The sequence below is a fragment of the Corvus brachyrhynchos genome, unplaced genomic scaffold, assembly GCF_000691975.1.
Source record: "Corvus brachyrhynchos isolate BGI_N302 unplaced genomic scaffold, ASM69197v1 scaffold239, whole genome shotgun sequence".
NCBI classification, from domain to species: domain Eukaryota; kingdom Metazoa; phylum Chordata; class Aves; order Passeriformes; family Corvidae; genus Corvus; species Corvus brachyrhynchos.
Genome location: NW_008246057.1, coordinates 4,277,812 through 4,299,691, shown reverse-complemented (window position 1 = coordinate 4,299,691; position 21,880 = coordinate 4,277,812). Strand labels below are relative to the sequence as shown.

The 21,880-nt window shown below is 38.0% G+C and overlaps 1 protein-coding gene across 1 annotated transcript in view; it reads right to left on the bottom strand.

Moving 5' to 3' along the window:
• KIF21A (kinesin family member 21A) overlaps positions 1–21,880 on the bottom strand; it is a gene marked incomplete at its 5' end in the record, with an annotated part of 77,431 nt that overhangs the window by 17,535 nt on the left and 38,016 nt on the right. Inside the window, 17 exon segments of the mRNA XM_017745945.1 lie at positions 656–766; positions 4,978–5,195; positions 6,596–6,650; positions 6,857–6,917; positions 10,696–10,716; positions 11,223–11,388; positions 13,160–13,261; positions 13,591–13,791; positions 14,187–14,340; positions 15,006–15,217; positions 15,328–15,396; positions 16,191–16,298; positions 16,696–16,895; positions 17,796–17,984; positions 19,117–19,234; positions 19,409–19,493; positions 21,708–21,746. Of these exon segments, the coding sequence (XP_017601434.1) occupies positions 656–766; positions 4,978–5,195; positions 6,596–6,650; positions 6,857–6,917; positions 10,696–10,716; positions 11,223–11,388; positions 13,160–13,261; positions 13,591–13,791; positions 14,187–14,340; positions 15,006–15,217; positions 15,328–15,396; positions 16,191–16,298; positions 16,696–16,895; positions 17,796–17,984; positions 19,117–19,234; positions 19,409–19,493; positions 21,708–21,746 (2,109 nt within the window).

Genomic DNA, 21,880 nt, shown 5'->3' with positions numbered 1-21,880 from the left:
TGATGTGTTTCCCTGAGAAACAGTAAGACGACTAAAAACATTCATTTCATTACGGGGCCGGCTTGGTGGGGAAGTAGGAGGTGACAGACTAGCCTCTGGGGCTCCAGAATCTGAGCTACAAAAAAAAAAGAACATCTTCTTTAACGGGTTACAAATGGTTAGAAAAGTTAAATGCAACATGTCTCAAATGTTAGATGCTCTTTTCTTAAGCCAATAATTAAGATTGTCATACTAGCTACAGATATCTCCCAGAGAAGGCAAAAAGCTCAAGGCTGCAGAGCGCAAGGTGGCACGATGTTCAAAGTTTAAGTGCTAAAAGTGAAAGCTCCAGGCAGAAAACACACACATGTAAAACAAAGAAATTCTTATAAAATTTAAGGCTCTTAGATATATTGATGACTTCAATTAAAAAAAAAAAAAAAAATTTCCAAATGCTCCAAAGGACATTTTCTCAGGGCTCTGCTCCTGAGTTAGTTTGTACAGAAAAACAATCTGGAAAAAAAACCCAAACAACCACACATAAGATGAGCAATGAATTTCAGCACTGACAACAATAAAAACTGTCCTGGAAGAAAAGAAATAGAAAAAAATACAGATTTATTTTTCAAGAAAATTCAAAGTTATGTCAGAGGAAATAAATTTAAAAGAATCTTACAGTTTTTGTTCTTTTGTCTTTGTCTTTTCCATTGTTTTCTCATAGGCTTTTCTCTTTGCTAAAGGTGAAGGCTCAGGTACCTTCTTCTCTGGAAGAGATGGTTGTCTCGAACTAAAACAAGAGCAATCATTATCTCACTCTAAGGCCCTTCACAGAACTTGCTTTTCTTACATTACCTGCCATTCTCCCAGTATGATTTCCAATTTTAGAACGTACTTTAATACATTATTGTGTCTCTTGAATGTAAGGATTATAAACTTGTTCTCACACTTGAATATAAAAATATACCAATTTATTAACATTCACAGTTCATCAACATATAGAGTCAGATACTCAATATGTAAAGGAGATTTACTAATTCAATAATAAAAGAGACTCACTAAAAGAAATAGAGTGGAGTATGCATCCCAAATTAAGATCATGGAAATTCTGAAATTTCAGATTCCACATCTGCATCTACAATATACCATTTACAGACAAGAAGAACAGAGAAATCACAATGATTCTTATACACGAATGAAACTTTGCAGTAACATATTCATGTTACAATATAAAATTCAAAATAAGGAAGTGAGAAAAAGTACTTCCCATTGACAACCTGACTATTATAACATGGCTTCTCTTTACCCCCACTTCCCTTCTCCCTTGCTTTCCATCCCTCATTTGTCTCTCCTGTTCTTGCTCTGAAATAATTCCAATTCACAGTCACTGTGGTCTTTCTCCCAACCTTTAACTCCCCACTAAAATCAGCAAAACTATCAAGAGGACAATATTAAAGCTGATACCCAAATATTACCATTTCACCAGTCAGACAAAAGAAAAAAAGAAAAGAATCTGAATGGTCTCCATGCTTTTGAACTCTCATTTCTCACTAGTTGAGCAATCACAATAGCAATATTTGCTTTGTTTTTTCCTATTTCTGTGTATTTAAAAGGGGTTTTTTTTTTTCCTATGAATATGAAATACTCACTAAAAGCAAGAAAGCAGAATCTAAAAGTGCAGTTGCTCCACACAACTCCATTAAGCAGATTAAGTTCAGTTGGCAGGCCACCTGCCTGACATGGTTACTAGCATCAGTCTCAGAGCTCTACAGGTTCTGAATTTGCATAGCTCCAACTTCTCTACATGTTTCCCTTGAGAGGAAGTCTGTGTTATACAAAATCCACCTCGAGACTGGAATGCAGAATAGCATTATTTAACATGGACAGCACAACCAAGAACAGCTACTTGACTCAAGTACATGAGACTGTCTCAAGTGATCACAAACCCTAACTGGAATGTGTGGGACCCTGTAGGACCTAGTGCCAAGAACTGCCTGTCAGCCCTAGAGCTCCCCAGGGGTCTTCAAGACACAGGAAAAGTAGGACAACCTGCCTGGTTTTGCACAGAAGCCTAGCAGTTAAGTTATAAAAAAAGGGGGAGAAAGTGGGTCCAATTCCCTCCTCAAGGCCAGAGCACACATTTCTACGTAGGGCTGCTTTACCTCTAAGCATACTGTGCATAGGACACAGAAAAGGTGGAACAGGACACACTCCCTTCCCTCTCTTTATGCTGGACCAGTATGCATTTAGGAATGCAAAAATCCTGAGGTCACAAGGCAAGTTCTATGAATCAGGCTGACAGGTCTTCCAGCAAGATGACGAACAGTTTACAGTGTCTACTGCCAGGGTTGCTTATGTGTCTACTGAGCAGCTACTCAATTAAATAAACCAAACCAGAAACTAGAACCCAAGCTCCTCTGCCTCACACTGGCATCCTGCATACTCAGACACAGAGCCAACTTTCGCTTGTTCACTCTCTATCTGCCCCTTGAGTCCTCTATCTTTGACTCCACAGTGGAACATCCTCAGAAGAGGGTGCAAAGAGCATCATCATTTTCTGAATTCTTTTTGAAAGCCTGGGAATGCTGGTATTATAAAAACGCAGTTGTCTTGCTGGAATGAACTTCCTAAGCACAGGTGTAAAAACCAGGTGCATGATGTCAATGACCTGACAGAAAAGGAGCAGGACACATACCTACTTCCAGGTTTCCAGAGCCCTTTTACATTTGCCAGGACATCAGATATCTGAACAGAGCTGACACAAGTCCTACAGAAGACAACTATACTCTGCAAAAGCTGCTGTAGATGAGTTGAGCATATCAAAGGACAACAGTACTAACCATCTTTGTAAACAGAATTCCAATCAAATTAACTGTTGGCCACATGCATTTAGGTACCTCCCTAAGTAGCAGAATCACACAATGGTCTGGATTGGAAGGGACCTTAAAGACCATCTAGTTCCAACCCCCATCCCTTGGGCAGGAACACATTCCACTACACCAGGTTGCTCTAAGCCCCATCCAACCTGGCCTTGAACACTTCCAGGAATGGAACATCCACAGCTCCTCTGGGTAACCTGTTCCAGTGTTTCACTCTCTCAGTGAAGAATTTCTTCCCAATATCTAATGTACACCTACAGTGTTTCAGTTTGAAGCCATTACCTCTAATCCTATCAACATACACCCTTGTAAAAAGTCCCTCTCCAAGGACCACGGAATCACCACAGACCTGAGGGGGTTCCAGAGTGGAGCAGTTTTTGCATATGCAGACACCTAAACATATAATTAATTTCTGTCACTTCAAGAATCTGTATTTTGGATCACTGTTACAGCTTCTATAGCCCCAAATGTCACTTAAGTGGCACAAGGAGAAAACATTTATGGCAGGTAAGATCACAATCTGCTCCTGAATAATGTATTTTATTACAAGAGAGATGCTGGCACCACAGGTCCATAAGGGAAGGCCAGATGGCTCATAAAGACAAGCTTTCTTCAATTATGACCAGATAAACCAGCAAGTTTTGGAAAAACAACTACACTGCAGATTGATTGTGGGAATTTTTGATCACTTATCTATTAAAACATGGTCAATAACAATTCAGTATGTGAGGCCTACTGCTGACTGAATTGATTTATTGACAGTGTGTAACTCTCAAATGCTTGCAGAACACAGTTTTGGGAAAATCCTGTTTTGCCTTGTTGCTGACTCACTTTCATAAATTGATACATTCTAGAAGATGGAGTGAGGCAAAAGTTGGTATTACCTGAGTATTGGATGTCAGGTCATAACACTTGATGTTTTAGATCTTGAAGCTTCAAAAGTCTCTATTCATCTCACGCTAACTGCTGAAACAAGTGCATTTTCTCCACCTATGCTCACCCTCAAGACCATTCTTTCCAAGCAGATTGTATTTGCACTGAAGCCATCAGCATGGGTTAATAATTGCTATCAGCAGTGTTTTACTGTTCAAGATTGCCACCTCAAGCACATGCCAGAAATACATAGTAAAAAATACGAATTGCAAATGCACATTAGGTAGAGACTGCTGTAAAAATATTATGTAAATAGGACAGATGAATATTAAAAGATGCTTAACTCCAGAACCTGTAATGTGAAGATAGCTGTGGGACACCGATTTCCACATCACTGAATGTGGGAAGTGCATTCAATTTACACATGAGCTTGTGCAACATAGCAGCTAGTAGCTAAAAAGCCAAGAAAATGGTCTCTACCAGCGAATGGCTAATAACCAGTAGTGGTACTGGTAGATATAAAAAGAACAGCAAGAGCAAGTGAAAAGAAAAAAAGGGTGCATGTGAGAGACATCTGCTGGTCTCAAAGTAAAACCACAAAAATATTTTTAGTTCTGCTTAGAATCAAGAGATACTTTCAATTAGTAAAACCGTTCTGCAGGTAAGTGTAACCTGCAAACAGAAAGGATTTTTGAGGATTCATAATATCCAACATTTTCCTTTCAACTTTTCGTTTGCATACTCTGTTGCTGCAGAGACTCCTTCATTTTAAGCATGGTCCATACAAGACAACTCACAGAAAGACTTTTCCTAATAATTAGGACCATATACAAATACCATGTTATATAAAGTTTTTGGGTTGTGTTTTGCTGGGGTTTTTTTTAATCTCTCTGCTGTTCTAAGCAGATTCTCACTACCTCCCTAGAATGTGCATTTCCCATAGCACTAATACAGCAAACTATTCAAGGTATTAGAAGGGTTTTTCCCTCTACATAGAACATGGCTACAATAACTTTAACAAAGCAACTTAACAGAACTTACATCTTCAGTAAGAACCACAGTACTTACAACTCTGCATTTATGCTTTCTAGAGTGATGATGGTAGAAAGGAAGGGGCTTTGTCAGTATTATTTAGTAAGCTTCAAGTATATCAACCTTGTTTGTAAAGTTAAAATAATAGATTACAAGAAACTGGCAACATGCATATTTTAAAAGCAAAGGATAATTAGTACAGCATGGCCAAACTTACATGCTGCCTATCTTAGAAGGTAAGCCAGATGGTGGGGGTATAAACTCTCTGTCCCTAGCAGAAGTATCATGTGTGTCAGCAGCTACCCCACTTTCTTGGGTTTCTGCAAGTGATGCGATAGAGCCAGCCAAGGCAGAGCCTGCAGCACTACTGTCAGAGACTAGGTCACTGTTGGCTGCATACAGCAATTCCATCTGGGTGGTGGTCCTCCGGCGGGCCTGGAGACAGACAGAAACCAAACTGCCACTTAAACATGCAATGGTACGTGTCAAGAGTCCTACACTCAAGATTATCATTAGCTGGCAATTAGCATCCCCCTCAATCACTTGGCAACTGCCTCTGGAAACTAAATCAAAAAGCTCACCTCTGCTTTTGGGCAACGATTTTGGAGGAGGCAAGTCAAATTCAATGGCATGAAACACTGATTTGACAACTGGTTTCCAAGGATATCCTTTCAACCAGATGCCTGTCAATGCTACAGGAGTACAGTATTACTCACCTATGGTTTAACCAAATGAAATAGTATAAAGCAGAGAGGAATAAAGCAAAATATAAATTTAAATAGCTACAATTATACTGGTGTGACTTCTACCATCAATGCTTCTTCTCATGTACAAACTCTGCTTCTTACTTAAAGTCACTTCAAAAGCAGTCTAAGTCCACATGAATTAAGATTCATTTAGCATTTCAACAATTTGAAAACAACAGAAAAACTCACAAAGGAGATAAGCTTTGTGCAAAACAGTAATTTGTAAAAAATTGATCATATATGTTAGGTGGGATTATACTGTGAAATTAAGATGTGTTCCTTGGGGAAAGAAAGACCAATGGGGAAGACAAAGATCCAGTCTGAAAGGAGTCATTACAAAAATGACATGTTTATTTTATGGCATTTTCAGACCAAACTCACTTAGTTAAACAGCCCAAATAGCTGCACACCAAGGAATGTTACCAAATAATGTAACAGCCAACATAGATATTTTTGTCCAAAGTCAACTGCAGTTAGAAAACTGGAGGCCAAGCTTCTAAGTACTTTGCAAACTTGGCTTATGCTCCTGTGAGCACAGAAGTAAAATTGCAATCAGTGCACATTTCCAGTTCCCACTGCCATTAATATTAAACTACAGTCTGCCTAGATATATTCCTCCAATGTCAACTGTAATTAAGAGCCTGGAGGTCAAACTTTTATTTGTTTCATAAACTTCCTCAAATTTCTGTGACCACAGAATCAAATTGCAAACAATAAGCATATTCACAGTTCCCACTGGCAATAACATTGAACTGCAGCCTAATTAATATTAATCTGTGAAACTACACCAGTTTGGAGTACAAGTAACTGGAAGAACACATCTCTCTCTGAAAATCTAATAACCACAAAATATTGAAAAAGTTATTTTTATCATTGCTTCTTAGAGAGGAGTGTCACACAAAATCATATCGTACCAAAATCACATGAAGGGTACATCAGTGCACCTTCTGCATGTATTCATTCATTTATGTCTCTTGGGCAAAGCAAGAGCATTCTCCAGAAGGTATCATTAAATTATGAATTATTACAGAATCATAGAATCACTTAAAAGACATGTAGAAGAATTATCATCATCATTGTATGCCCTACCTTGCTTTTGGGTTTGACTTCACCACAAAGCTTCAAAAGATCTGAAGATAATGAACTAAAAGAAAAATTGCATCACAGTTAGAAAGAAAGTCATATTTTTTCCAGATGTGTATTTTTATTTTATTCTTCTTTCTACTGAAATCATGGGCAAAGTATAATGAAACAATGTTAGAGGTATTTTCTAAAGGATACATGATTCATTACAAAAGGAGGAAATGACAGTAATTTTTCTAGAATCAGTAGTACCAAAGATTTGCTTACCTTCCTTCTGTCCCAGGACTATGCAAAGGCACATCCTCATCAGTACTATCTTCCAAATTTTCTAGAAAATTTCCAAAAGAAGAACATTAGTCTGTCCCTCTACAACAGGATGTGAAGGCTTTAAATGCTATACAAAACAGCTCAGGCAATGTTGAATGTAGATGAACAGAGTACAAAAGACAGGGATTTTCAGAATATCTTGACTATTTTCTATCCAGCCCCCGCTGAATTTTCCCAGCACCTAAACTAATTTTTTTCATACAATCTAAATAAATCATACACTAGGCATACTGTGCCAAATGTGGTCCTCTATCTACTGTAGCAGAGCAACAGAGATGAAAGAAAAACAGAAATTCTAGAAGGAAATCTGTAACAAAGCAGATAAAGCAAAGAAAATTAACTGCAAGACACAGAAGAGATAGGATGTAAATCAGTGGACAGTAAGAATGTATCTTTCTCCTCCTTTTTTTTCATCTTCTTGCTCCAAGACAGAATCAGCCTGTCTACAATGAAAAAGAAAATTTTATTTTTAACTAGCTAGTGAGCTGAGGCTCAGCCTCCTCTTATACAGAATGCCACCATTTGAGCTGACAAGAAGCAAGCACTTTATTAGTATATAAGGATTTGTTTCCAAAGAGGATGATGCTATCACTTAATACTATAGAACAGCTTCCTAAATAGAGATTAATTTTAAAAGGAAGCTGTTCAGTAGAAATGTTCCTGAAGCAAAAATGGGTACACAAACCTGTCCACAGAAGACAAAACGAGCATGCAGGCCACACACTAACACTGTCGAACATCCAATTAACATGTCTGCATGCAAACAGTGCAAAACATTAAGCTGAGACAATGAGCCAAGGGCACACGTACAATCAGTTCCAAACTGCTGGGAAAACAAATCCCCTAACTTCCATATTGTTCTAATAACACATTTTAGGCTTAATGTAAGGACATAGGTAACACATTTTTGCAAGCAAAGTCATGAAATATTAAGGATTAAATAACCTTCTAATGACATTCCATTACATCTCCTCTTTACTAGCAGAGACACTGAGTTTCTTTATTTAATTTCTGTCAAAAAGCAGATACCATTTGCAATGCATAGAACCAATTTATTTGTAACCCATATTAAAACAGGTTTGTCCCTGTATATATTTTAAGTGCAAGTTCATGCTTTGAAGAAAGGGAGGAAAAATATGCAGTTTTCAGTTGAAAAAAGAGAAGGAAAATACTGCCTTTTGCATATGCTGCATCTAAACACGTTTCCTGAAAATGTTAAAACTGTCAACCTAGAACCAACACCAACAATGCATTTCAGAGTTACTCAACTGCTGTATTAATCTTTACAATGTAATCTTAATTATCAGAAATACAACAATACTATAAAAAAAGCAGGGTCACAGGAATAGCACTCTGAATTTTCTTTTTTTGTTCCATCATGGATTTGAGGCCAGATTAAAACTTTTCAATACTTATTATTATTGTTATTATATGCTTTCTGCAGAAGAGGGGATCTAGAGTACTGCTCCTTTTAGCAAGACAAGAGCAGAATCCCTAAAATAAATGCATTTTCAGAAAATATAGGATTCCTATTAGAATTATGTTACTTCATCTCCTTCTCATAAAGAACTTGTGATCTCTTTTTACAGGTAACTAAATAGAAAGTGTGGAATGACCACAAAAGATGGGATTTTATTTGTAGGCTCACACTCATGTGACCTGACAAGTTTCTTCAGTTTGTCTGCAATTTAACACAGGAAGACTGCCCAAAGCCCCGAGATAGAAACCACTGCACAGATTCAACAAAAAGGTAGAAAGAGCAAGAATCTGCAAGAAGTCCTGAGTGAGAAGAGATGAAAGGAGAAATAAAGTTAGTAAAGACAATGCTGTTTGCAGGGATAGCTGCTAGTAAACCAGTAATTGCACAACAGTGGAGAATTTTCTGATTGTCTTCCTTCTCATGCAGTGGCAACTGGATGGTAGCAGGACAACGCTGTACAGCAGCACAGCTCACCCAGAGGAAATGACATTTGACCAGCCCTCTCAAAATCTGCACATAGATGGTTGTGAGTCACATCCATGAATGTCTATAGGTGGGAAGGAAAAGCAGCTCCCACAACTCTTCATCAAGAAATCACTTCAGCAACACTCAAAACTCAGTTTCATGGTCACTTTAACTCTTCACAAGAGGAGGTGAGATAATGAATGGCAGCTAGTTCATCCACCAAGGTGGATGTGCATTCAAAACCCATTCAAGTCAAAACCTGAGCCTATGATGTACTTTTCTGCAGACTGAAACTCCTTAAGTCTACACTTGAATGCAAGTGCACAACTACACTGGGGAATGTTGAAGCTTTTCTGAGCCAAGTGTATTGAAATGGCTAAGAACTTTTGAAGATACTGGATCTGAAAGCAGGCATCAACAGAGCAAATCACAAACACCCTGGAAGTGTAATTCCTTTGCTTGGGATAGGGCTGTCTGTGCTCTACCACTGCGATGTCAGGCATCCTGGTGAAACTGGTCTCAGGATCTGCTGCCACCCATACCTCTACCTATGGGAACTGTGTCAGGTTACCAAGGAGGCCCTGCACCAACAGAGTCCCTGTGAACCAGCTGGCAATCCCAGCATCAAAGCCTCACTACAGCAGTGCCTCAACTCCCTGCAGTTAAAAAGGTTTGGTCACTAGTGATCCACAAAACACAGACTACCAACAGTTGGGATTTCAACTTGGACCTAGGTTAGTACAGCATATTCAGCTGCATTTCCTTCCTATAAAGTGTTAGCAGAGTCCTGAGTGGCTTAGATACTTTAAAAGCCTCAGGTCATGCTTACAAAGTGTTAAAAAGCTTCTTTAATGAGATAACACTCTATGAAAAATTTTATGACAACAGCTACTCTTTCAATACATTTAGCAAGTGGCTTTTCACTGCTTCAAATGTTGTTAATGAGCAAAAGCCCATCCGGAGCTAAAGAAAATGCAATGCTGTCGGGAGAAACATTGCTCCAACATGGGTGAACATGCACACACATTGGTATTCTATGGTATTACAAACCACCGAGGTTCCTGAATAAATAACTGGCTGCATGCAGCAAGATCCCCTGACAGGAAGCTGGCCATCCCTAGATTATGAGCTATACACTTCCATGTAGTTTTGTGCTTTTTAAATGTTTCACATGCCTATGCAAACTAGCACAGGACAGCATAATGTGATTAAAAATAGCACAACACAAAACAGGAATATTTTTCTCAAGTTCCAAATATAGCCAACTTTTTGGAGGGAGAAAATAAGCGTAATTGATTTGGAAATAACTTTAAAGCAACAGCAACGAGAGACTTATCTCAAAATCAGTGAAGTCAGTAACTTAAACCCAATTGAAAACGTGAGATGTAATCCTGCATTCTGTACAATGTTTACATTACAAAAGGAACTATTTGCAAAAGGTAAAAAAAAACCTGCAAGTTAAAAATTGCCTTTGTTTCAGACCTAAAAAGATTAGCAGAATTTGTCACAACAGTAATATATCACAAAACAGTTTTATGCAGTCTGAACATACTTTGGGTTCGCAAGCACCAAGTTAAAAATTTGAAATCCAGCTCTGCTTACTGTCTTCACTTCTTATGTGACAAATATAACTACCACAAGGTTTACTACCACGAGAGCTAGGGGTGGTTTCAGAAAGGAAGAAATGCTCTTTAAGCTCATGATAATGAGCACATTTACACAATAGTTCATGCAAACTTCACACTCACAAATTCTAAGATGCACCAGTTAGTGAACATGAATGAATTAGTAACTCATGCAGCTGTACAGTACACAGAAAGCTAAACATACTTACCCAGTGGTATGCTATCTAGGTCTGTGTAAATACAGCAACAAGGGAAAAAAAGCAACATTCCAATCAAAACATATCCATTTATAAAAAGAAATAAAACAAAAATACCCAAATGTATTCTAAATTTTTCTTAGTATCATCTCATGAGAAGTAGAATAGATGCCGTAACAGACATAAAATGCCAATCCAAAATCACTAGCATATGATGACTGAACAGGATTGAATTTTAGAATTTCACATTCAGAAGTTAAAACAATTCCAAATTGTAAATCCATTGTCTTTTGTAAAAATAACAAGCAGATTATTTGAATTTTAAAAAATCTCAATAATAAAAAAAACTTTGTTTCCTACATTTCACTGCTGAGAGGCTATACTTAAAAATGTCATACATGCATTTCAATTGTCAAGTATAAGATGTTAAATACAGCATCTATTCAGAAAAGAAATAGTCTAGAATGCCCAGTACAGCATGCACAGAAGGCAAACATGACATGCAGCTGACTATTCAGAAAACAAGATGAAAAAACTACCTTGCAAAGCATGACCCAGAAAAGCATCGAGTTCAGGATTTAACTCAGCTTTTTCTTTTAGCATATGAAACAGCAGTTGGTTTTGAGTAGCACTAGTGATTTCTGTCTGCTTAAGGCGTCCCTCAAGAACTTTGATCTGAGCTTCTTTCTGAGCTGCTTGGAGACCCTAGGAGAGGGAAAGATGACAAATGTTTTATCACAACCCTTGTTTTACGAACTGAAAACTGTCAAAATTTTTAAAAAACTACAAACACAAACAATGTGCACATTGCAGCCACCTTCTCACATCCTAAAGATCAGGTCAACTAAGGGCCTTTTTCTTTACTTCATCTTTTAAAGAGACTCATTAGGCATTCATTTAACTTGTATTCCTCAGACTGCCTTGCAAATATGCATCTAGTGGCTAATTTGGACATGACTCCCAAGTGCATTTCAGAGTCTTCACATTTTTTACAAGTAGCAAGCATCTGAAAGATCAACACCTCCACTTTTCACAGGTAACTACTTTTTAGAAAATTATTACCTATGATACTCTATGACAAAGAACAGGGGGCAGGTGGAAGTGGGACAGGGTGGGACCCAGAACTGTAATCTTTCCTACACAATCACTCAGTGAACTTCAGCTTCTAATGAAAGATCTCATGGCCTAGCTTATGACAGAATTCATTCTGAGGGAGCTTCCCTAGATCCGTGGATTGGTGGGAATTCTTTAGTTGGAGAAAATACAGCCAAAGAAATTTACAGGGAACGTATTCCAAGTAGATTTCCAAATTCCAAAAGAAACGGTATGAAAAAATGAAGGTACAAGACATCTTCTCAAAGACTTACAGGGCAACACCAGACTCTGAGTGTTGGTGCTTGAGTAAAAAGTGTTGCCCTACAAATTTACACACTACATTCTGATTGAACTAAAGCTACATAGCAATAGACACATTTTACAGGTGAAAACAAACAAAAGAATAGACAGCAAGCATGACCAATTTTGCAAAAAAATAAACCTTCAGCTTTTCTATGTGATAATTTCTCATCAAAAACATGATAGAATCCTTCACATAATGGAGCTTTTTATCATCATAAAGAGAAATCATTAACAGAGTAAGTCAGAGGCACTTTTCTCATATTAACTCTGTTGCAAGATCCATTCAAACACATCCAAGGGCTGAAAAAATATTAAAGACTGAAATTTGCAGAAGCCAATGCGATTGTGGGAATTTTCTTTACCCTTTTTTTTCTTCTCCACAAGCCTTTTGGATTACCTGCATAGTGACGAATCAAGAATGCAAAAGAAACCCCAGAGAACTGGTCAGGGGGGCTGACCCAAAGACAGTTTCAGTATCATTGAAATCTTTCATTTGACTCAATGAGATTTGAGTACCATCCCCCAGACAGAAAGAAATGTAGCAGCAAGAGCACATGATACGTGTGCACAGGGTTATGAGCTGCCAAATACTTATTTTGAAAATATGAAAGAAAAAATATATCATCAAGACTTTCAGAAGAATCCCTGTGGCTCTACTCAAAACTAGAACTCAGAGTCAAGTATGTCGTGCATCAACACATAATTTAAAATTTTTTTTGAGGTTCATATTTGTACAAAAGTGGCTGAGCCAGTCTTTAAAAAAAAAAATCTTGAGCTCTCTTTAGGAGTTTGTTGAAAAACAGAGAATTATTTGATTACAAAAAGCTAGTGCTCTTATAGGAACAACATGAGCTAATTAACACAGTGAAGTAGGCTCTACTGGGGGTTGAAAAACAGGCAGTATGTTGAAGAGGACAATAGATCTCAAGGGCCTTCACACTGAGAATCAGCATGACCCAGTAGTGTTGACCAGCTTTGCTTTGTTTAATGCACATTAGTCATGTCTTTATGTCAGCCCAACTCTGCTCCTGGCACATGCCACAGTCCTGGCACAGACATCCTTCACTTAACACATTACCTTATTGATACCCATCATAAGGAAGTGATCAAGCAAATATCGAGCTTCTGTCAAGGTGCAAGCATTAATCACTGCTGTTACATCCAAGGTCTCTCCTTCTTCCTATGTGTGCAAGAATAAAAACAGTCGGATTGTGAAAACGTCCCAAGAATTAATATTAATTTAATGCCAGCATCCTAGAAAGCATCAGCTTTGACATTTAGATGCTTTGCAATCTTAACTTGCATTACACTATTGACACTAAAACTCAGGTATCAATTGTATAACAGTCTTCATTTCAAACTTCACATAGAAGTTTTCACCAATTTTCACTTCCTGGCTCAATAATTATACAGTCAAAAACTAATTTCTAAATGAGAACATTTTTAAGGCTAAGACAGTTGTGTTTTCTTGTCCCTATTTTACCATTTTTGTGTTAATATTTGACCTACCTTTGCTTCTTCCATTTGCATAATATTTGCTTGGCAGTCAGAAATGCTGTCGTTAATGTAGTCTATATTCGCAGTTACTGATTCCATCTCCTCATTTATGTTTTGGACATTTCTATCTGCTTCACTGCCACCCCCATCCTTGATGAGCTTCTCCCTTTTCTTTGAAAGCTTATCTCTTCTTTTTGTGAGTTCTTCACGTTGCTATTTTCCACAAAGACAAAATATTACATAAAAAAGAATTGAGTAATTAGTAAGCCCTTAAAACATTCAAGTGCCTTTTTGTTTTCCTTTGTTTGTTACACTTTAACTAACATACCATGACTTCCATGGGAAGAAGTTACACAGGTGAATACAGTAACGTATTTTCACATGATGCCATTAATGTCAAAATGCCATTTTCATTTCTTACTAAGCACAGCAATCCCACGGTCCAAATGCTTACTGGAGTCAAGAGTGTATTCACTGACTGCAATAGATTCCACCCACTTTGCCAATGCTGCCATAACATCAATTATTTGATGTTTACAGCAAACACACTTGCAGTGCTCCCTATTTAACATGACGATACAGCCAACAGTGTACAGCAGATCACCCACCGTAAGTAACCTGTTCATATCTGCCTCCATATTGGAAATAGTCATCCTCTGCATAATAATATCAGTCACTCTGCGTTCAAGTAACTGCCACTTCATCCTGGCTGCCTTTGAGGAGTAAACTCTGCTTGTCACTGCTTTCCGCTGGTACTTCTTTCTGTGATAAATTCAAGAGAAACACACAGCTAAGTCTAAAGTAGTCCAGTTACAAATTTGAATGTGGAAATGATCAGGCCGGAATATTTTTCACAAACAACTTAAAAATTTCATGCAGAAGTTCTTGCAGTTTCTCTTGCACCAGACAGCTACCTGCACCCAGCCCCAAGCTCTGCTGCACTCTTGCACTTGAAAAATAGGTATCAAACACTGGCATCTTTCATGACGCACTACTGAGCTCAAACGCCACCTAGGACTTGTTCCCTATTTAACAGGAGATCTGCTTCAAACCACAGTCAAAGAGCACAAATAAACCCAATACATTGAACTGCATTTTCCAACAAGTTTTACTGTGAACTTAACACTGCTGGCATTGGACCACCAAGGCCATTTCACTTGAAGAGCAGATTTAAAAACCCTCAAAATTTCAAAATCCAGTTTATGTGACTTGCCCTTTAATGCCATTTTATATTATTATATTGTTGTCTTAAACCTAGAAAAGTGAAATTGCATTTGATAATGGTAAAATGCCCATTTTATGAGCATTACATGACAACGGTTTGACAAATAACAGCTCCTGCAACATGTATCATCACAACATTGTCTGCAAGAAAGTGCACACAAACTTCAGTTCTCATTAGTGTCCTTAAAAGTTTTAATCCTTACCCTGTTCCATTTGTTGCAGTTACAGATAATGCTTGAACCCTTGCAACAGGAATTCTCATCTTCTGCTGTGCTGCTGTTCTGGAGCCGTCGTGCTCACCTGACAAACTAGAACTTGCTTCCTGCATGGAATGCTCAGGCAGACTCAGCTTTCGACTTACTTTTCCTGCCACTTTATCAGACAGAGGCCTTACTTGCCGACGAAGGGCTGTGACCTGAAACACAGAGCAAAGACATGATTAACTCTCCCCAAAACTGAGTTCTACATTACACCAATACATCATCATTCTGTTTTCAAAGATGCATTGCTGTTTTACCACAGTACCTCTTCAGTTTTGCGACGTAAGATAACTTCTTGGTTTCTTTTCTGAGCTTCCAGAAGCTTGAGCTGATGCTGTGAAAAAACAGAACCAGCACATGATATTTTTTCCATTATCTGTTGCGAGGACTGTATTGCATAAAAAAAAAAAAAAGACCTCTACACACTAATGCAAATCTGCAAAATTGCTGTGAGCTTCTGAAGCTTGAGCTGATGCTGTGAAAAAACAGAACCAGCACATGATATTTTTTCCATTCCATTATCTGTTGCGAGGACTGTATTGCATAAAAAAAAAAAAAAGACCTCTACACACTAATGCAAATCTGCAAAATTGCTGTGAGCTTCTGAAGCTTGAGCTGATGCTGTGAAAAAACAGAACCAGCACATGATATTTTTTCCATTATCTGTTGCGAGGACTGTATTGCATAAAAAAAAAAAAAAGACCTCTACACACTAATGCAAATCTGCAAAATTGCTGTGACATGAAGTGGTCCAGTTATGATTGTTTCTTGCTTTTCCTAGTGCAGAACAAAAATAAGTGTTTCACTCTATCAATTCTATCAAAAAGAGTAAGTCCATGCAAGCAAGGTGGTAGCAAAAACTTTGTGAAGATTCACTAATCACTAATTCACTGATACACATACTCAAGCACAACAGAAATTAGAAGACTTATCACCTGAAGCCAGGAACTGTGTTTTCATGGAAGTCAAACCAAATTTTGTGCATTTTCACCGGTGAAAATACACAGGTACATGCCTGCCTAAGTGAATGCATATACACTACATATACACAGTGTGTGCCTGCAAGCAGATGCACATCATAATGACAGGTGCTTATTCCAAATGAAAGTTCTTTATCTGTCAAATCACCTCCCGTTTGCGCTGCTCCTTTTTAAGCTGTGCAATCTCTCTATTTCTTCTAGATTCAGTCATTCTGGCTTTCTCTTGTTCTTCTTTCATTTGTTTCATCAAGCGAACCTGTAGAGAGGTCATCACTTAGAAAAGCTGTTCACAGTGAAGTGCTGCTCCCTGCCCCCACTCATACAGAGTTTTTTCTTCAAGTTGCCATTTTCCAATATATTAAATGCATTTAGCCACTTACCTCTTCCATCTAATGTCTTCTTCACTCAGTGCTGAATAACAGCTAATAAGCTGTGCAAGCTTATGCATGTTTGATACCTTAATTTCTGTTCATTAAACCTAAAAGCTACCCCTCTCCCCCAGGAACAGCCTAGTGCTTGCATCTCTTCTATTTTCAGACTTTCAAGCAGCTAATAGCAAGATCAGAGTTATCAGGTAGATGGATGCACAGGAGATTTCAACCCAAATTTCAGTAAGCACTCATTGTGCAACACTTCAATTTACTGAAATATACCTTGGTTTTCTTCATCTCTGTCACCTCCTGCTGCAGTTTCTTCAGCTGCTTTTCATACTGAGACTGATTTTTAAGCAATCGTGCATGTTCCTTTTGCGCTGTTTGAAGCCTCTGCAGTTCTTTATTCATGGCTTGGAGTTTCTTTTCATATTCTAATTTGATTTTTTTTGCCTTTTCTTCTGAATAGGTCTCCACAGAACCTAGAGCAAAACGGAGTTCTTAATCTGCTTTTGTTCAGGATATTTGTACTTTGCCAGCCACAGCAGATAACTACTTCCTCTGCTTTAGCATTATCTGCAATACCTTTAAAACAACCTAATTTGTCTCTAGTTCCTGCCACCTGCACTGCTTTGAACTTTCCACCTCGTATGCATTCTGGGGTAAGAGATCAAGTACTAACATTTTCCTCTGACTTCTTTGCAACAGATCTGAGCACCTGAAAGCACAAATACACACATTTGTATACAGGAGTATAACAACACTCCTAAAAGCCATCAATTTCTTTTCTGACACTGATCAATGAGGCAGGTTTAAGGAATAATAGGGGAACAGCAAAAGCTTAGAAAGTGTGTAACTATAAAGCATATATAGTATATGTTTAAAAAATAAAAACAAACAAAATACTTTTCAAAGCACTCTCCCAAAGTGCAGTTATTTATGGCTTGGGACTCCTGAGTCATAGGTGGTTTGTAATCTCAATACTATCACATATTCAAAAAGGTTTGGTCAATAAAACATCTCTGAAAGATCACTGATCCTTGTTCTTATTTTTATGCAAATAAAAAGAAAGTGGGGAGGGAAGAACACAAAAATAACTTTTAATTCAGGAACTATCACCAGGATTATGAAAGCTCTTAAAGAACTGAAAACGTTTATTCATCCAAATCAAATACCTGTTAGTAGCAATATATTTCCAAAAAATTTTACTCTCAGTTCTGGTAGAAACTAGAGTGAGTAAAGAATGATTCACTGGCATTATGGGTGCAAACCTATTTCTGTTCTCTGTAATTTTTCATCAAATTTGAAAAAGAAAACAAGAGAAGTAGAAAACAGTTCAACTTGAAGAGCTTATACAAGATCAATGATTCTGTACTTCTTACCCAAGTTTTGAAGAACCTGATCTCTTTCAAGCTGAGTGTCTCGAATTTTATGTTGTAGCATCATTAGTTTCTCTTCATACTGTTTTTTCAGTGTTTGTAACCTTCGCTGGCTGTTTTCTAGCTCATCTATCAGTTTCTGCTTAATGGCTATTTCACAGGTGATGTTTGCCAAGTCAGCTTGATAATTTTCTAAAACAGAAAGATTTCTGTTAAAGTAACAGCAAGGATCACATGAATACAGATACTCCTTACAATCTTAGGGTCACTGGAAATGTAAATTGTGCACAGGAGAATTCCACACAAATCACATTGCACCACACAACCCTCTTATCTGCAATTCATGTTAAAGTCTCCTCCTTCAACAGTCTAAATCCTAGAACCGGGAAAGAGGTAGAGAAACATCTCACATTGGATCAAAGTTGCCCCTATGTTGTAATTACACACATTTAAATTGCAGTATCAGCAATCTGTCCTTCCCCATTAAAAAGGCTTCAAGATTTCAGCCACACCTCTTCAGGCTGAAGAATAATTGTCATTCATAAACCCAGCAAGTTATAATAGGAAAAATTGACTGCTGGCAGACTCCAAATGGAGCCTTTCCCTTCTCTAGCTCTTAGAAAGACACAGAATTCTCAGAAGAGAGGACCCATCACAGTTATGGAAGTGAAATGGTGAAGGGAAAAAGTAGGAGGGAAAAGGACTAACCCACATGATAAATTCATAAAAGTTTAATTAACTTCTTTAGCCAATTAGGTCCTTTTTTGTCTTAGGAATTTGTGCTTCAGAATAAGGATATCAGTTGAGGATTATTTTTTTTCAGGTTCCTGCTAATGGTTTGTGCGACTCCTAAACAAGAAGAAACCAAGAGACTTGGTTTGCCCATTTGGACCAACTCACATGAGAGAATTGCTGTTTGTGACTCACGCCATATAAAAATGAGGAAGGCTGATACACTCCCAGCCTTTTCAAAATTAAATTCTACCATTTCCAAATTAGCTGATAGGAGCTGTCACCATGGTGATCAGTCCCAAAGAAATAAAAAGAAACCAGTACTTAAACCTTACACTTTGGATGTCTTAATCAAGGAAGAAACATGTTATCAAACACCAGATGGCCTCTGGTCAATTTCAAAACCAACAGAAGGACACTTGATCAGCTGTCTATTACATGTTTTTGCACCATAACCAAAAAAATAATTCACTGGATATACACTTCACAGAGAATTAGACAGTTGGTTGACAGCACACTTTCTTGCCTACCAGGACCTGAGGTTTGACAGATACTATTTGTGAAACTCTACAGAATATTGCACTAACATCACCTTTTTCATCAGAGTCAGAGTCTGATTCATCTGAGCTTTCAACAACTTCCATATCATCTTCATCCTCATCATCGTCCTCTTCTTCATCGTCACGATCACTGACTTCCTGAATCTCCTCCTACAAAATGTCCAGACGTTAAAGCATCCCCACACTTTTCCATGCATCAATTATTTGTGACTATCACTGTGAAGCTGCAGTATTCACCCAATCCATTCCTAATTTCCTTTCTATAACCTTGTAAATCTTTAAACAAACAATGAACAAATAAACCAAACACTTCTAAATACTTACTCCCTCCAATTCGTTATTCTCTCTCTCCGAAGTGCCTTTTTCATCTCTCTTCTCCTGCTCATTGTCTGTGTTATCCTCTTTAACACTAGTAGAAGAGGCAGACATGAATTATTCATGAACTGAAATGGCAGGTGTTTTCCATCCCCCAAACCATTAAGTTGTAATTTCAAATAAAGATGAAAAACAAATGTAGTTAGAAAAAGGTACAGGTGTTGGGCATGGGTAAAACACAACTTCCAAACTTCCACAGATAATAAAATAATGCCTAATTACTCTTAATCTTGGCTTGCAAAGTAACAGTAACGATTAGCACATTGTTCCAGCATGCTGCACAACTGGGACAATCAGAATACACATCTCCATATACTACAGCAGTACTCGTTTTGCATGGAAGTTGCAGTGTACCCAGAGTAGCTTTTACGAAACAATAAACAACATTGTGTGCAAGGACACCATAAATTAGAGGTATTCCTACACTTTCGAGCTACAATGGAGCCTACTACACTTAGAGTAGTCTGAAAATTTATGTATAAACCTTAAACAATATCCTAATTTATCACACTATAACCACTATTTTGATCAGTTATCTACTTTGACATCAAGAGAATGCTCAGAATAGGCACTGATACAACAATAAAAAGGGCTTTTTGGTTTTGTCCTGAAAATTTGGTGTATTACCCATTAGGGCAAGTTTTAACATTTTAAAGTGCACATTTAAGACATCAATTGCAAATATAAAACAAAAAATCAATGGCACTCTGCAAACTGTCACAGACCAGGTATCAGTCCCTCTAGTGTTACATGTACAAAACCCAAAGCTCCAATGGATGGGAAATTGTGACAGAATAGAACTAGACACCATAGGGGGTAATAATGAAAAAATGTGGTTAGGATTGCATAATGTGGAATCCACCTCAACTAACTTCCGCTAGGTAAAAGTTTGGCAAATTGTGCTGTCACTGATCAGGCACAGTACCTAAAAATGCACATCTTCCTCCACTGATGCCAAAAGGAGCTCAGATTCAAGATCAAACTCTTGGACAATACCAATACTTAGTGCAGTGACAAGAAATATACAGTAGATTCGACACACTACAATTTGGCAAGTGACACCTTTAAAACGACTTTAAAACAGAGCTCGAATCTTAAAAGTGTCTGTTGAGTAACACAGTGCTTCTGTGTACACATGATTTTTCATTTTATTTCTTTTTAACCTGTTCAGTACTAACTGATTCCCTTCTGCCCCACTCATTACCAGTTATAAGCTGACCATGCACAAGGCAGAAAGCTTTTGCTTGGACCAACTAATCCATGCAGCAGCTGGGGATGCTGGAATTAAAAAGTCTAATCACATTTGTACACAAAAAAAGTGCCAAACAGGGAACACTGAGCCATACAATCTCATTTCCATAGATTCTCATCTCCCTCAACCCAGAACATGTTCTATGTTGGTTATTAAGCCTAAAAGATAATGGATCTTAACTGCAATCCTCATGCAGATTGAGGCAAACCCACAGTTTCCCTTCCCACTCCAGTCAGCACAGAACTAAGCACTAGAGAGAATTTGTGTTCTGCCTAAGAAAGGGGAGAGACAGCAGGAAGGAGAGCCAGCAGCTCTCCCAGGCAGAACCGTATTGCTGAACTTGTGTGCTACTGCTCTGTGGATTCACATCATCTGCATCAATGCACTGGGTGGGTTCTTTGGATCAAAGCAGACAGCAGGAAAACAAAAACTCCTTTAGTTTCACTTTTAATCATAGTACAGTTCTCTTTCTAGAGCCCTCAACTTAACTGCACTCTATGAATGACTATTCATCTCCTGGTTTGGCTGAAATGGAATGGGAAGAATGGCCAATGCTCCAGTCACACGCTTTCAGAAACCAAAGCAGCGAACTTGACTGAGGTGTGGCGGTCCAAGACACTCTTGATCTCACATGCCAAAATTGTTATTGTCATATAGTGCCTGCTAGACACTTCATACTATCTGTGCTACTGCACCTTCCTCCTGCCTTTCATTCCACCTAGGCCATGCAAGAAAGAAAACAATTAATTCAACAGGAATTCCCAAAGGTGCCACCTCCCCACAAAAGCTTCCTCCACACTGTGTAACTCCAGTCAACCTCAATTCCACAACAGAGGTTTCTTCCAGTTAAAGCACTGGTTGAAAGTGGAAACACAGGAAAGAATTTTGAAAATGAGCTACTCCTGAAGTACCTATGAATCTGCCCAACTTCTTTTCATGTATGACAACCAGTTAATTGAAATGACAGGTAATTAAAAACCTGGGAAATATTCCAACCTTCTTTCTTCTTGACTGCTTTCCTCAAGTTTCTGTAGCCTTCAAAAGCACGAGGTACAGTATTGGAAGGCCAAGCCAATGAAGGACAAACCAGACAGTGAAAAGCAAAAGTGATAAGAAGGTAAAAAAATGATATATATGAGCTTGCAGAGTTTAAAATGAAATTTTAAAAG